Source organism: Acomys minous (assembly GCF_964271855.1).
Source record: "Acomys minous genome assembly, chromosome: 1".
NCBI lineage: Eukaryota > Metazoa > Chordata > Mammalia > Rodentia > Muridae > Acomys > Acomys minous.
This window is the reverse complement of record NC_140483.1, coordinates 27,350,635-27,366,116: the sequence shown is the minus strand read 5'-3', so window position 1 is coordinate 27,366,116 and position 15,482 is coordinate 27,350,635. Positions and strand designations below refer to the sequence as shown.

Genomic DNA, 15,482 nt, shown 5'->3' with positions numbered 1-15,482 from the left:
GGAAGGCTGGAACTACTACACCCACCCATCATTTATATGTGTTTCTTGGGATCCAAAATCTAGTCCCAAGCACTTGTTTTAATTTGTACACTTTCTCCCTGAATGGTGGTTCATTTTACATGCTCTATAAGCATATTTAAAAATCATTAAAGAAATACTTAATCAACAGAGCAAACAGACAGCCTACAGAATGGCAGAAAATCTTCACTACACTTCAGACAGAATTTACAAAAAGCTGCAGAAGTCAAATACTAAGGAAATACAACTGTCAATCAACAAATGGGCAGATAAACTGAATAGACACACAGAGAGAGAGAGGGGTGGGGGAGAGAGAGAGAGAGAGAGAGAGAGAGAGAGAGAGAGAGAGAGAGAGAGAGAGAGAGAGAGAGCGAGCCAATAACTATTTCTAAAGTGTTTCATTTCCCTAGCCATCAGGGAAATGAAAATGTAAACTACTTTGAGACACAACCTCAGCCCAGTGAGAATGGCTATCATGAATACATCAGACAAGTGCTGGAGAAGAATGTGGTGAGAAAGGGTTATTGACTGTTGGTAGAGATGCAAATTAGTATAGCCATCGTGGAAATTAGCTTGGAAAATTCTCAAATAATTAAAAATAGAACTATATGATCCTGCTATTTCACTCCTGGGCACATATCCAGAACTCCACACTATCATAGAGTTGTTTACAACCACCATTGCTGCTTTATTCATTAGAGCAAGGAATTGGAATCAGTCTAGTTGTTTGTCAGCAGATAACTAGCTAATAAAGACTTGATATACAAAATAAAATACTATTCAGTTCTAAAAAAATTTTTGCAGGAAAATTGATGGGCTTTGATTGTGTAATATTAAACAAGGTCACACAATCTCAGAAAGAAAAAAATGCACCATCTCTCTCATTCGTGGAATCTAGCCAGCTATGTACACATGTACAGGTGGGTACAGTGTACCATGTAGAAAAGAGAAGAAAGGCTATCAGAGGATAAGGGAGGGCTGAATGTAGCTAACAGACATAAATTATGCAAAAGACACATGGCTAATTGCTTTTGTAGTTCCAATTCTGCCATGGATTTTTGATTTTGGTAGTAGATACTGCATAAAAAATACAAAATCTAATGTAAAGGAAGCATCACAGCTTCTGTGTGAGTGAGTAACCAACTGCACAATGTTCACTGAGTTGTAGTCTTCTGAGTCTGGTTCATTTTGGTGTGTGCTTATTTCTTTCCAACTTCCTCCCAAGTGCTAAGACTAAAGGTACACACCATTACACCCTACTTAAAAGTTAATTATGAAAAGGAAAGAAAAAAGGCAGGAAGGCAGGAAGGAGTAACAATAATATTATTTTGCTTCTCTATGTTTGCTCTTGGATAACTCAACATTATCTACACAGAACCAGCTTTTTTTTTTCTTTTTTAAGTCATTTAATTGGATTAAATAACACCTGGAACTATTTTCTTTTTCTTTTTTTAAAAATTAATTTATTCATATTACATCTCAATTGTTAGCCCTTCCCTTGTATCCTCCTATTCCTCCCTCCCTCCCGCTTCCCCCCTTGTCCCCTCCCCTATGTCTGTGATTGAGGGAGACCTCCTTCCTCTGTATATGCTCTTAGATTATCGAGTCTCTTCTTGGTAACTTGCTATCCTTCCTCTGAGTGCCATCAGGCCTCCCCATCCAGGGGACGTGGTCAGAAAAGGGGCACCAGAGTTCGTGTGAGAGTCAGAACTCACTCTCCACTCAACAGTGGAGAATGTCCTGTTCATAGGCTAGGTCTGGGTAGGGGTTCGAAGTTTACTGCCTATATTCTCCTTGGCTGGTGCCTTAGTTTGAGGAGGACCCCAGGACCCAGATCCGCCTGTCATAAAGTTCTTCTTGTAGGTTTCCAGGACCAGTTTTACCGTATTTTTCAGACCATAAGACATAACTCTCTTCCCAAAAGTGGGGGGGAGGGGGACACGGAAATTAGGGTTTGAGTTATGGTCTAATTGCTGTTTTTACTGTTTTTCTTGTTTTACTGCTCTAAAAATGGTGCGTCGTGTGGTCTGAAGGCCTGGTGGGTTACTAAGGCTCTGAAGACTAAGATCTCATATGTACTATAATCTAAGAATACCAACTATAACACTTTACATACAAAACAGGCAAACCTGAACAAATCCAAACCAGATTCCTGTGAACATCTGAAGATTATCTGTCCAAAACGCACTGTCAGATTTGTCTGAACTTTACACCTCTCATTACCCTTAACATCTTACAAATCAAAATTATTACAGCTATGAGCAGTTCAGGAAATAGTGATCAACACAAGTTTCCTGAGTCTATAAAGTTTTAGACTTTGATTTTATATAATATTCAAGGTTATTTTCTTTAATATTCAGACTTTTTCACAAACTATAAAAAAAAATCACAATTAAATTATTAAATAAATGAAAAAGAGTAAGCAGTTTATAATTCATTTTAAAATGAAAATCGAAACACGGGCATAAAATGATCTAAATAAGCTTTTTTTTTTTTTTTAAATCATCATGATACAAATGCTGCTTCACCCTTTTCCTTTTCTTTCTTTCTTTCTTTTTTCCCCCCCTTGGTTTTTCGAGACAGGGTTTCTCTATGTACCCCTGGCTGTTCTGGACTCAATGTATAGGCCAGGCTGGCTTTGAACTCAGAGATCCACTTGCCTCTGCCTCCCTGAGTGCTGGAATTACAGGTGTGTGCCACCATGCCCGGCTTTCTTTTTCTTTTTTTGAGGCAAGGTCTTGTTATATAGCCTACACTGGCATCAAACTCAAAGTTTTCTTGCCTCAGTTTCCCAGCTGCTGGGTTTATACGGATGACCCATCACATCCTATTTTTAAAAACTGTAATATTTCTAATACATCAAACAAATAACCTAATATACAAAACAGAATTCAAATGCATGGCTGTATCTCTAAACTAACTACTACCAACAGGGACTGCTAAGAGGATGGCGGCAGACCCTGACCACTGAGCCGGTGATGAAGTGTTATTCTGGAGTGAGTGTAATAGTCAAATATGGAAATAATTTGTGTCAATGAAGTAGCGCACCCTGCAGTAGAGAAACAGGAAGTGAGCTGCTAGCCTCACAGGGTAGTAATCAGCTCATATTTGATCTAGCTAGATATTATTCTTTAGCAGATATCTTACAGAAAAGCAATTAATTTCCTTTTTATAGAGAAAAGAGAATATTAACTGTCACCACTGGTGCTGGGAAAACAAAGAAGTTTAGGAAGATGCATTACTGCTCTTAAAAAGTATCTGTCTGGGACTGTGGCACACATCTTTGATCCAGCACTCTTGAGGCAGAGGCACTAAGATCTTTAGGAGTTCAAGGCCAGCCTGTTTTTTGTTTGCTTGTTTTAATTTACATGAAGTATTCCAGTGAGACATTGTTTTTATAAATAAATAGGTAGATAAGTAATTCTAAGTTGTATGAAAAGGAGTCTGTTACATTCCATATTACCACAAGTCAAGAAATTCACAAAATGTTCAACAAGTGCTCTAGCTAGAATTTACCTTACATGGGTCTACAAATGACTTTAGGTTTAAACACACATAATGTGATACTTAAATTTCCAATTTTATGTATTATAGTTCATGAGAAAAATCTTAAATAGAGTGGGTGCAAATCTAAATTTTCCTTGATTTCCTTCCTAGTTTTATACTTCAACTCCCTATTCCTTGAAATAGTATCTAGCCTGTCATAAGACTCTAACTGAAATCAGGTAATATGCACTGCACTAAGGATTTTTAAAAATACAGCAAAGGTTATTATAGGCACTCAACAAATGGTAGTTACAGAAATTGTGGTATTAAAAGTAATATATTTACTTTTATATGATTCTCAAGGGGTCTGACATAGTGGATATTTTCAGCATTCTATAATCATTCTGAGTTTATCCTTTAAAGAAATTTGGAAGCTATTCTTTAGATGTGGGAATTCTACCCACATTTCCCTTGCCTCTTTGTAGGTTTGACTGCCTAGTTACTCTTTGCAAATACCTTTGGCAATGGCACTTATCAGCATAAGTCAGTGCAACAAGATCCAGAAGGGGTCAAGCAAGGAAGAGAAACAAGAAATCTGGATGGTAACTCAGACAGAATGCAGTAATGCTCTTCCCCCTCTCGGGGAGAGACACCATGGTAGTCTACTTAGCTAGCCTGAACAAGAGAATCAGGAGCATAGTAAATGTGACAGAGCTCAACAGGAAAGCCTCAGTCTCCCAAATACAGGACAAGACTTCTGCTTAGTCAGCCCAGTCCTCTCCTGTATGATTAGGAGCAATAGGCAACAAAGTTCCAAGACACTGTCATTCTTAACACTTCCCACAGTTAAATTTTGAAACATAGTCAGAGGAAACACTTTCTATAAGTGAAAAACCTAGTTTACTTTACAAACAATGACTTTCTATGACTTATTGCCCACACTTCCCGTAATGTGGTTTAATATTTTAATTTTTGCCTCCATCAGAAACTGGGGAAACTCTTGTACCATATCTGTCAGATGATAGTTATATTGTCAATATTCTGTGAGCTGACCGACTTGTAAGGATGGCCTGAATGTATTTTTATAGGTTTACCTCTCTCTCAAAGGACTTTCAGTTCTTTCATTTATATGATGCTTAGTTTTCTCTTGATAAGTGGTTTGGTCAAGTATACATTTTATTAAAATGAAATGAAGGATATATTAGACGTGCTTATAACTCTTTACCGACACCATCGTAAGCTTAGCATAATTTACACCAAATGCAGGGTAGCCTATTCTAATTATGCCTATAACCAAGAACTTAACTGGATAGCTTCTGGTACATACAGTGCTTTAATGCTTCACATGTTTCTTCACTCAATACTCATGATAACCCATGAAATACCCCTACTGAATAAATTAAGCCTCAAAAAGACTGAGAAAACTGCCTAAAAATCACAGTTATTAAGTGGCAAATCCATAATCCTAACCTAGGACTGTACCCCAAAGGACCATTCCCATCATTACTCTGAAGTTTCCCCGCTGGAAGGAACCAGATAAATGAAGCCCTCCTTAGGAGTTAGATAATGCCAACACACACAATTCCAGTCCCTACAGTACTGAGTCATACTTTACAAGCAAACACACAAACTTCTCTGTATTTGTCAAATTCATATCCAAGTTAAGTGGAGAATCTCATTTTAGCTCTATCAAAACTAATGCAAAAGATAGATAAGAGGACATTTTCTCACCTGTGCTGGCATCTCCACTCTCCATAGATGATTTATTGGTTTCTGACGGATTGTTCATTCTTGAGTCTGCAATAAGCCAAAGGCAGAAAGGTGTTTAAAAAACTAGGGGGTGAAGATGAAGCTAAGGCAGCAACACTATGGCATAGGAAAGGGTTAACTAATGTAAGAGTGGTCACTTCAATAAGCCCTGTGGCAGGTGCTACATTACAAACTGAGTCAAAGGTTCCCTGAAAGATACTCAGGAGTTCCTAAATCACAACGGAATCCATAAATAAACTGTCTTTCTAACCAATTATAAGTTTATTTTCAGAAAAAACTAAGCCGAAAAAGATTATATTACAGTCTGACATGCTAAAAAGTAGCTTCTTTACAACAGACAAGTGTTAATATATATTTAAAATAAACTGGAAAGCAGAAAATATCTCAAAAAGTAAGACCTATTATTCCCAAATGATTCTTTTTCTAAAGGCAAAGATATTAGTTAATTATAATGGAAAGAAATTCATAGTTAATAATAATCTAATAGATGAAAAGAAACTTGTCTGAACACATCCATTTGACTTCCCTGCCCAAAATAGTGTCGTCATGGTGGTATGCCCAATACATGCCTCATCAACATCGAGCATTAGCAAACTGCACCAGAAGGCATAACAGGAGTCTCCATAGTTCTAAGAGTCACATCCACTTACAAATAAATCAGCTAATTTAGGGTTACTTCTCTCTAGTGTAGTAAATTGTAGTTTCCACAGTAAAATGTTGTCAGCCACTATAGGCAATTCCAGGAAGTATGCAGGAAAGGAGACAAGGACAACTGCGCCTCACTCTTTCTTCCAAAGGGGGAGCAGAGCAGACAAAGGCGACATTTGCTCTACATCTACTACAGATTCAGCGGATCTGTCATGAAGTAAGATTATTATCAAGTAAGTTCTACGCTTCCTCCTTTGCTAAGGACCATTAGCTACGGTATTATTAGAAAACAAATCAAACTATATTATATCGACTTCTTAAAACCATCTGCAGGAAATGTTTAATTCGCAAGTCAAAACAATCACTGTAAGCTCCAACCATGTTGTTCATGGTTGTATTACCCACATGTGTAAGAAATGAGGAAAAACACCAGCTTCCTTTCTTGCACATTTCATAACATAGAAACTGGGCAGTACGTTCTCTAAATACTAGGCAATATCTTTTCTAATAAGTCTTTATCACTGATGAGTGCCTTATGGGCCTAGGCAGCTCTTAGTTTCTCTGGCTTGTTCAAAACCTTTAAATTTGCACGTTTGTGGTCAGAAATGAAGTCATTCTACAACTTCCTCCCCCACTGTCCAAACAAACTTAAATACCACCTGAAAGCACACTAAGGTTTGAAAGCACCAGGTGTACAACTGAGCAAAAATTAGCTTTCTGTATGACTTAACTAAAAATCTTACAAAAGTTAACAAATAACACAAAATTCAAACATATATAACCACTCAATGTTTCCTTTATGAAATATATATTTTAAAGTAGAGAAAAAATAAATCAGTAAACATGTACAAAAGAAGTTAACAATTTTCTCAGGCACAGACATCACAGTAACCAAGAAGCCTAAGTCTTAACAAATTATGAGCCTGGCCTTGCATAATTCATAGCCTAATTCCACAGCTATAAATTTGAAAATTATATCACAGGTATTTTACATGACTATTCTAAGGACCTTTTATTGAACTGTCAAGACCTTCAAAGGCATTTTACAATATTACTTTGAACATAAAACAGAATAAATAGTTTTGATTTTATAAGTAAGTAAAATACACTAAACTATATTAATAGATAAAATTCTGAAACAATGATGAGAAGTCTGTTTCAATGATACTTAGTGTCAACTCTAACTAATAGACAATTTCTGAGATTTAAAAATAGATGGTAAAAATAGCTGAAAAAGACATTTTCCTTTCACTTCTTGGGTTTCAAGCTTGGTAAACGTAAAAGAGGAAATAAGTAAATTATTTATTGATATTTACTTTTTCATTAGTAATAGGAAAAACAGAAGCCTATGTCATTTAGCTGATCATGACTCTAATTTGTAGTCTATAAATTACTACTGGATTAAAATCCTAACTAGCATCAATTTGTTGTTTGTGTCATGTGCATCCCCAAGATAGTAGTTTTCACTCTGATGGGCAATTATTACTGCCAACATATTTTCTGTATAAGAATTCAGGCATTCGGGCATATATATTTACTTTATCATTAATAATTGCTTTAATTTCAAGAATGGAAAAATACCCACAGGAAATAAAATCATTTGCTAAAGTTTTAAGTTTACGATAGTCAATTCTTGTGGTTTCTATCAGAAGATTTTCCTAAAGAGGCTTCATTCTTCATGTAAACAGAAAAAAACTTCACAAAATATGACCACCACAAAGCATCATCTATCTAAACCAAAGCACTTCAACCCAGATTAAGTCACCCCAAAATTCAAGCAGAACCTCCCCCTTTCCAAAAGGCTTCCTGTTTTGTAAGAAACACACTGTAACAGGCTTTCTGTAATACCTAAAGCTGTAGTTTTGTATAAAACAGTTGGTTTTAAGAAATCAAAGTGACTAATCATAGAGAAATTTGATAAAAGGCAGTAACTTCTAAAATCTGGAAATTGGTCACCGGTGCAGTGACTACTGTGATTCCCTCTGTAGTAACAGTAATGGTATTAACTTGGCACTATGACATCACCTTAAATTGTCATTTACCATTTTTTGGTTTTGTATGAGGCATTCTTATTAGATAGGCAAACCATTTTATTAGTATGTATATTATTTTGATATAGCATATATTTTGTTTCTGACTTAAAATGTGTTTAATTAAAAACTATACACACTACTTTCTATAGAAATTTCCACAAAGTGAAAATGTCCTCCATGTAAGCCAAATTCAAATACATTATTTGCTGAAAATACTCTCTGAACCAGAAATCCTAGGGAGGGACCTACAGCAAACTCAAGCAAGTTCTTGCCTTGCAAATGCTTTCCTCCTCCTCCCCCATGTTGTTGCATATGTGATGGAGCATTTATGCATAGTCAATCCCACATATGCTATTTCCATATTAAAGCTGTAAGAAAAGAACTGTGCCGTACCCACCTAGAACACAGTCACTGCAGTCCAGCATTGCTGTAAGATCTTCAGGAGGTGCAGACAGTCCAAAGCAACAAGGAATAGGTAGCGTTTGGGGTGGAGAAAGGAAGGTACTACTATTTCTAACAATCTGTACTAGGTTCTTAAGAGAACAGGGGTGGGAGGAGTGGAAAGTGGATTAATAAGAGAAGCAAAATACAACTTCAGTTACACCATAGCAATCTTCAACTGAATAAGGAAACTTCAGTTGCTCAGAGGAGTTTTAGTCTCTTCTACCAGCTAGGACTGACATTGTCAAGGCAACTGAAGCATGAAAAGTTCCCCTTTTTGTAATAAAATAGAAACAAAGATTGCAGCTGGCAGTTTCCATAATGAAGCTTAATCAGTATGCATGTGATTAGGGCCTTATGCAAATCTCTCCTCGTTAGCACAGCAGCCAGTACTTTGAAGTCCAGGAACAATTCATTTACAGAATACACTGAAAGCACTCCCTGCATAATTTAAATGAATACATAAATATTTATCAGCTCATTTGCATATTAATTGGCAGTGCATGAAGGGAAAAATTATCTCCTGAGTGCCAGCATAATAATTAGGAGGATAAAATGAGATTTCTTCCAATGGCCTGGCATCTTGGACCTAACTTGAGGTAGTACCAGGGGAGAAGGGAGGGACAGGAGACAGAGTTCTGTTAAAATGCCACTGAAATGACATGAACAAATTAGAAACAACTCTACAGACTTAAGCACCTTTAATCTTATTCCTGCTGGCAACAATGACTTCAGTAATAAGAGGATTTGCAAAAGGCTTTCTACACAATCCAAATAATCCCAAGGAAACAATTAGCAAGGTAGGCGCAGAACACAGGCTTGTCAAGATGGTGCTAGTCTACTGATAGGGAATTTTCCAGTTATTAACACACACTGTCAGGAGAGAGTCCTACTTAAAACACGACAAGAGCATAAATGCTGAAACAGGGGAGAGTGTACAAAAGCATCTTTGAGAGCAGATACTCATTATGTATGAATCTTTTTATACTACCAAAATAACAAAGCAGATTATCTGACTGTTGCCTATTATGCAACACGCTCCCATCAAAAGCAAACTCAAGAAGAAGGTAGTTTGTTACTTAGAATATGCATCGTCCCCAAATGGCCCATGTAACTGCAGAATAGGCATTTTCAAGCAATACCACTTAATGGACCTCTGTGTGTGTGAGAGAGACTTTCTGTGCATATATCCTTACTAAATATGTTTATTAAAGTTTGAAATTAAGTAACAACCTTTCAGATATAACAAATCCAGGAGATCTATACAAACACTGCTAAATTCTTAGGAATAAAGAAACTGAAGCACAGAAAACTAAAACAATTTTTACCCAATGGCACATTAATAATTTGGAGTCAGGATTTCAAACCAGGTTTGTTGACATCAAGATCCAAGTTCTTTCAAGACCTACACTTTAACGTCAAATTACACATTTGGGAAACTGGAGGAGAGGAGGGGAGGAGGGAGGGGAGGAGAGAGGGGGAGTGAGTGAGAAGGGGAAAGAGAAGACTAAAATGGCTTGTTTCATTACTGAGGAAGGAGACCAATAGTTGGTAGCAAAGACAGTGTGCTTAAAATTAAGTGCATACAAATAATATTCTAGATAAAAGTAGGGTTCTTAAGGGTTTCCTCCCATTAATAACCTGGTTTTACTTGCATGTATCTTCAGGCATGCTGGATGTCTGGTTTTTAATATGTTATGAAATAAAGATGTACATAATAACCATATATAAAATGTGTATAATCAACAGGATGTTAGAGTCGGTATCTGTCCAGTGTTATATTACACTACTTCACTGCAGCCTTGGTTCTGAACCTACAATAGGAGCATTTTGAACTGCGCATGCTGTTATACTACCCAGTGCCAACCAACTTTGCTTAAGACACCTCAGTTCAGACTCAAGACCACTATGTATTATAAAGTAAGTATGATTACTGTCTTACAAAATTTTCTGCTCTCATATAGAAACACATAGGACTTAGTATTTTCCTATCATTATCAGTACATACATTTCAAACTATAGCATGTTTGGGGCTGGAGAGATAGCTTAGCCGTTAATAGCACAAGCTACTCTAGCAAAGGAGCTAGGCTTAGTTCCCAAAACCTACATCAGGTGGCTCATAATTATATGTAAATCCAGGTCCAGAGGATCAAATGCCCTCTTCTGGCCTTCTGAGGCACCTGTACACACATAGTCTATATAAACTCATGTATGTGCACGCGTGCACGCGCGCGCGCACACACACACACACACATTAAAAAGAAACTTAAATAAAAACCTGTACTTGTGAATTGTATTATAAGGATGCTTGGTTTTTAAGAATAGCTGTGTGAATTGATGATCCAAGTTTCATTAGACATTATTAAATGAAATTTGGCTTGGTATTAGGACATTATTTCCAACAATATCTGAAATGAGCTTAAACCTACTTCTGACATTTTACATGATATGAAAATGTGAAGTAGTATTCTCAACACTGATGATTGTAAAAATACAAACATTTATCAAGCCTGAAAAATACTGAGAGGGCACTAAATTTAAAGTGTTAAATATTCAGCCATGACTTCTATGTAAAGTAAATAAGCAGGTTCATCTTATTAGTATGAAAATTTATATTAATCTTTAATAATGTGGTAAAATATACATATACCAAGGAAGTATTTTAAAATAACATTATGATTTAGTACCAGTCAATATTTGATTTGTACACCCATTTTATGCATGTATGTCCACATGGTTGCCTAAAAATTTCTGAAGCATAACAGCTCAACAGTAGAAAGTCTTAGAAGCTCTAACCTGTAGCAGAAACAAGAATGAGACCATATATGCCAGAAGAACATGGAGTCACCCAATAAACAGCACATCTTTAAAGGTACCAATTTTATAAAGTAGTAATTCATACCACTTTGTATTAAAATAAACAAGAATATGGTACAGGGTGCTAATTCCAAATGAAATTTTAAGGTACAATGTGTTGGACTGGACAAGCTCTGCTTGGTGAGAAAAGGTGAGAAGTAATGACGAAATGGATAGAAACCTACTTCTGCCGTTTCCCATGACACACGCATGTGAAGTATTTAGTTGACTAGAATACACTTGATAGTAATAGAATGTTTCATTCCTTCATCTTCTGCATTCACACAAATTTTGTTTTCTCTTAATACCTCTACAATCTGCTCTATACAATAATTTATTTAAAACACCTTTTTCTTTGCTAATTTGGTCTTTATTATTCAAGCAGGTAAGACCTGGAGCTACAGACAAGCAATCACTGTTTGCTCTCTTGGCGGGCCAGTGTGAGTACCATCTAGGCCAAGACAGTCTCAAGCTGCCTCTGTAGAGAAGGAAGGTTATAGCTCACCAGGCTGGTGGACCGTTTTTCCTTCTACTACAAATCTCACCTAAGCAGGCGACTGGGTTACAGTGGAAAGGGCAATAAAAAGCAGACTTTTTGGTCCCTCTTGAAAGAGGCATTCTGGGAGCTCTAGAAAGCAAGTTTAAATTGTCCAAGAATGTTCACATTTCTACAAATAGACGGGACAAAGAATGAGATGCAATATCCTTCCCTTATATTCCCCAACCATGGCCCATTTATATCTAAAAGAAAAGGTCAGATCGCTTCAAACACGGAGTTAAATGCATATACTATTTGGTCCAATGAAATATCAACAAAGAACCCCTAAGTTTAAAACTAAACCAAAAGCCAGGCAGTGGTGGCATATGCCTGTAATCCCAGCAGAGGGAGGCAGATGCCAGCCTAGAGGACAGCCAAGGCTATACAGAGAAACCCTGACTCAAAAACCAAACCAAACCAAACCAAGCCAACCAACCAAACAAAGAACAAACCAACCAACCAAACAAAAACGTCCCCCCCCCCAAAAAAGCACCCTTAAAAATATCTGTAAGATCTGTATCAATTAATTCAATCAAATCTCCTTCTTTGAACACCTGGGTCAGGACTTAATTAGTGGCCTGTAGATGCCTTTAGAGAAGTGTGCAAAGTAATCCTGTAAGATTCCGTGTTTGGGTCTCTGTCCCCAGATGACAGCACTATTTGGAAAGGCTAGCAAACATTCAGGAGGTGGAGCTTTGCTAGAGGTGTGTCACTGGCGGAGGTTTTGAGGTTTTTATAGACAAGCCCTACATCCTGTTCTTGCTCTGCTTCCTGACTGCTGGGGACCTATTGGCCTTTTCTGGCTTTCAATAAGCAGCAGACTCACACATAATGCAAGCAAAAACACTCATACATATGAAATAATTATTTAAAAAATAAACATAAAAATAAGTATAATTTTTAATACTCGCACACTGTCTCTGTCCTTTAGACACTTGGAACAACAATGAAGACATCAAACATCAGACTTTAGTTTTCTAATGTTACTATCCAGGGTACCAAAGAAACTAGTTGAAATGTTTTTTAACTAGTTCAAGAAAAACTCTGGGGATACAGTTCAATGGCAGAGTGCTTGCTAACACAAACAAAGCCCCTCTGCTGGGAAGGGGGAAAAGGATGTGAAAAAGCTAGATGCCAACTTAAAAGATTCCTCACCAAATTTCTGCATAATTTGGACATACTAAATACAAATGACAATGGGTGAGGGGCTAGAGAGATGGCACAGTGGTTAAGAGCACTGGCTGCTCAATTCCCAGAACCCACATAATTGCTCACAAGCATCCATAACTCCAGTTCAGGGGACCCAACACCATCCTCTGACCTCTTCAGTCACAGAGCATGCTCATGGTGCACAAACACACATGCAGGTAAAATACCCATACCCAAAATTAAAGCAACAATAATGAACAAAAAGATACCTATTGTTAATAAGGCTTCATGAGTACTGTCGTAAATTGTTGTTTTTATGCTAGTATAGCTTTGTTTTTCCAAATCATATGCCTAATCATAGAAAGTATGTACATTAGCATTGTGATAGTAGAAATCTAGAGTTATGAAATACAGAGAAAACCTGTCAGGAAGTACTTACAATCATTTACATAGTGTTCTGATGGAAGAGAAGTTCACACTGGACCTTCTGAATTTTATTAATGAAAGTTCATATTTAAGCTCAGAACTAAGTGTGAAAACTATTATAACTACAAAGTCTATTGTAATGTGATAGAAACTCAGTTAATTTTAAATAAAATCTCACCTGACATAAGACAATATTAGAAAATTAATTATAAATTTGGTATTTAAATTATACACATTATTTTAAAAATACTATTTATTGGCACTACAATTTGGTATTTTGAACTCTCCTACTTATGAAACTGACTCATTGAATACAACAGCAGCTTTGTGGGTTGGTGTCATCTTATTGCCAGCACAACTGGGCCTACACACAAGCAAACATGTCTAAAGAGCCTGCAGTTGGCACTGATCTTAGCATCACCTACTCCTGTGTGTCTTCAAGCATGGAGGAGTAGAACTGGTGCGGACGGCGGTAACTGAGCCACACAGAGCTGTACTGCTTCTACTGATACAGTGATTAACTGGAGATGCTGTGAAGAGCTGGGTTGTGAAGAACCCCAACAACAGGTTTTTCTTTTTTGTTTTTTCAAATACCAAATGTCTGATGGGTGTATTAATGATGCTGTTGTCCAGTCTGATATAAAGCACTGGGCCTTTATGGTAGTGAATGATGCAAGCAGGTCCAATGTCCAAGTAGAATACCAAGGGAGACAAAAAGCTTCTGCCTAGAGGAGATACGTTCTATGGTTCTGACAAAGATGAAGACAACTGAGAAGCCTATGTTGGAAAGACTGTTACCAACGCTGTGATCACTGTGTTAGCTTACTGCAATGACTCCCAGGGGCACACAACAAAAGATGTAGATATTGGGCTCAATGTCCTTAGAACTACCAACTAACCGACTACTGCGGCTACTGCTTATGGCTTAGATAGAAAGGTTAGAGATGAAAGAAATGTGCTGATTTTTTATTTGGGAAATAATATTTTTGATGTGTCAACCCTCATTTTTTTAAAAAAGCTTTATTTATTGATTTTGTATACAATGTTTTTGCCTGCATGTATGCCTGCACACCCAGAAGAGGGCATCAGATCACATTATAGATGGTTGTGAGCCACCATGTGGTTGCTGGGATTTGAACTCAGGACCTTGGGAAGAACAGCCAGTGCTCTTAACCTCTGAGCCTCCTCTCCAGCCCCAACCCTCATTTTTGAGGTCTAATTTACAGCTGGGAGCACCCACTTGGGTAGAGAAGACGGACAACTGGATGATCATTTTAACGTTCCGTGTAAATGTAAGCACAAGGACATGAGTGAAAACAAGACCGTTGTCTCTTGTCTGTGTACTGCTGGCAAACAAGCACTTACTCTCTGCTCCAGCACCAAGGCTGGTAACAAGACAAAGTCTCTCTGATGGAATCAACTTCATTACCTCTGCTACCCTAACCCTTACCCTACCCATTACCATTACCCTCGCCCAATTTGAAGACGTGAATGCTGACCTGTTTCGGTGGCATTCTGGACCTGTAGAAAAGGCCCTTCCCGTGATACTGTCCTGGTGAGTGGTTCTACCAGGATCCCCAAGATTCAGAAGCTTCTACAAGACTTCTCCAATGGAAAAGAACGGAACATGAGCATTAACCCTGAAGAAGCTATTGCTTACAGTCAAGCTGTCCAGGTGGCCACCTGGAGACAACTCTATCTGGACACAATACTGAGAATGTTCAGGACTTGCTGCTCTTGGATGCCACTCCTCTTCCCCTTGGTACTGAAACTGCTGGTACAGTCGTGACCGTCCTTATCAAGCACAATATTGTCATTCCTACCAACCGGACAAACAGATCTTCACCACCTGCTCTAACAACCGGCAGGTATGTCATTCCGGTACATGAAGGTAACAGAGCCGTGACCAGGAACAACAACCTGCATGGAAAGTTTGAGCTCACAGGCGTAGCTTCTGTACCCTGTGATATTTCTCAGATTGAAGTCATCATCCTTAATCTTTCTACTGTAGATAAGAGCACAAAAAAGGAGCACAACACCAGCATCACTCATCACAAGGGCCCCTTGAGCAAGGAAGAAAAGTGCATGGTCCAAGAAGCTTTGAAGTACAAAGATAA

General features: G+C 37.7%; 1 protein-coding gene across 9 annotated transcripts in view; it reads right to left on the bottom strand.

Moving 5' to 3' along the window:
- POU2F1 (POU class 2 homeobox 1) overlaps positions 1-15,482 on the bottom strand; it is a 139,224-nt gene that overhangs the window by 65,119 nt on the left and 58,623 nt on the right. For 8 of the 9 annotated variants that reach the window (XM_084790093.1, XM_084790088.1, XM_084790090.1 and 5 more), the window contains one exon: positions 5,236-5,301. In XM_084790093.1, the coding sequence (XP_084646219.1) occupies positions 5,236-5,293 (58 nt within the window). In that variant the 5' untranslated portion in view covers positions 5,294-5,301. Of the gene's footprint in view, positions 1-5,235; positions 5,302-8,352; positions 8,653-15,482 lie in introns of those variants that run through there. The other variant, XM_084790087.1, reaches the window with a different exon arrangement.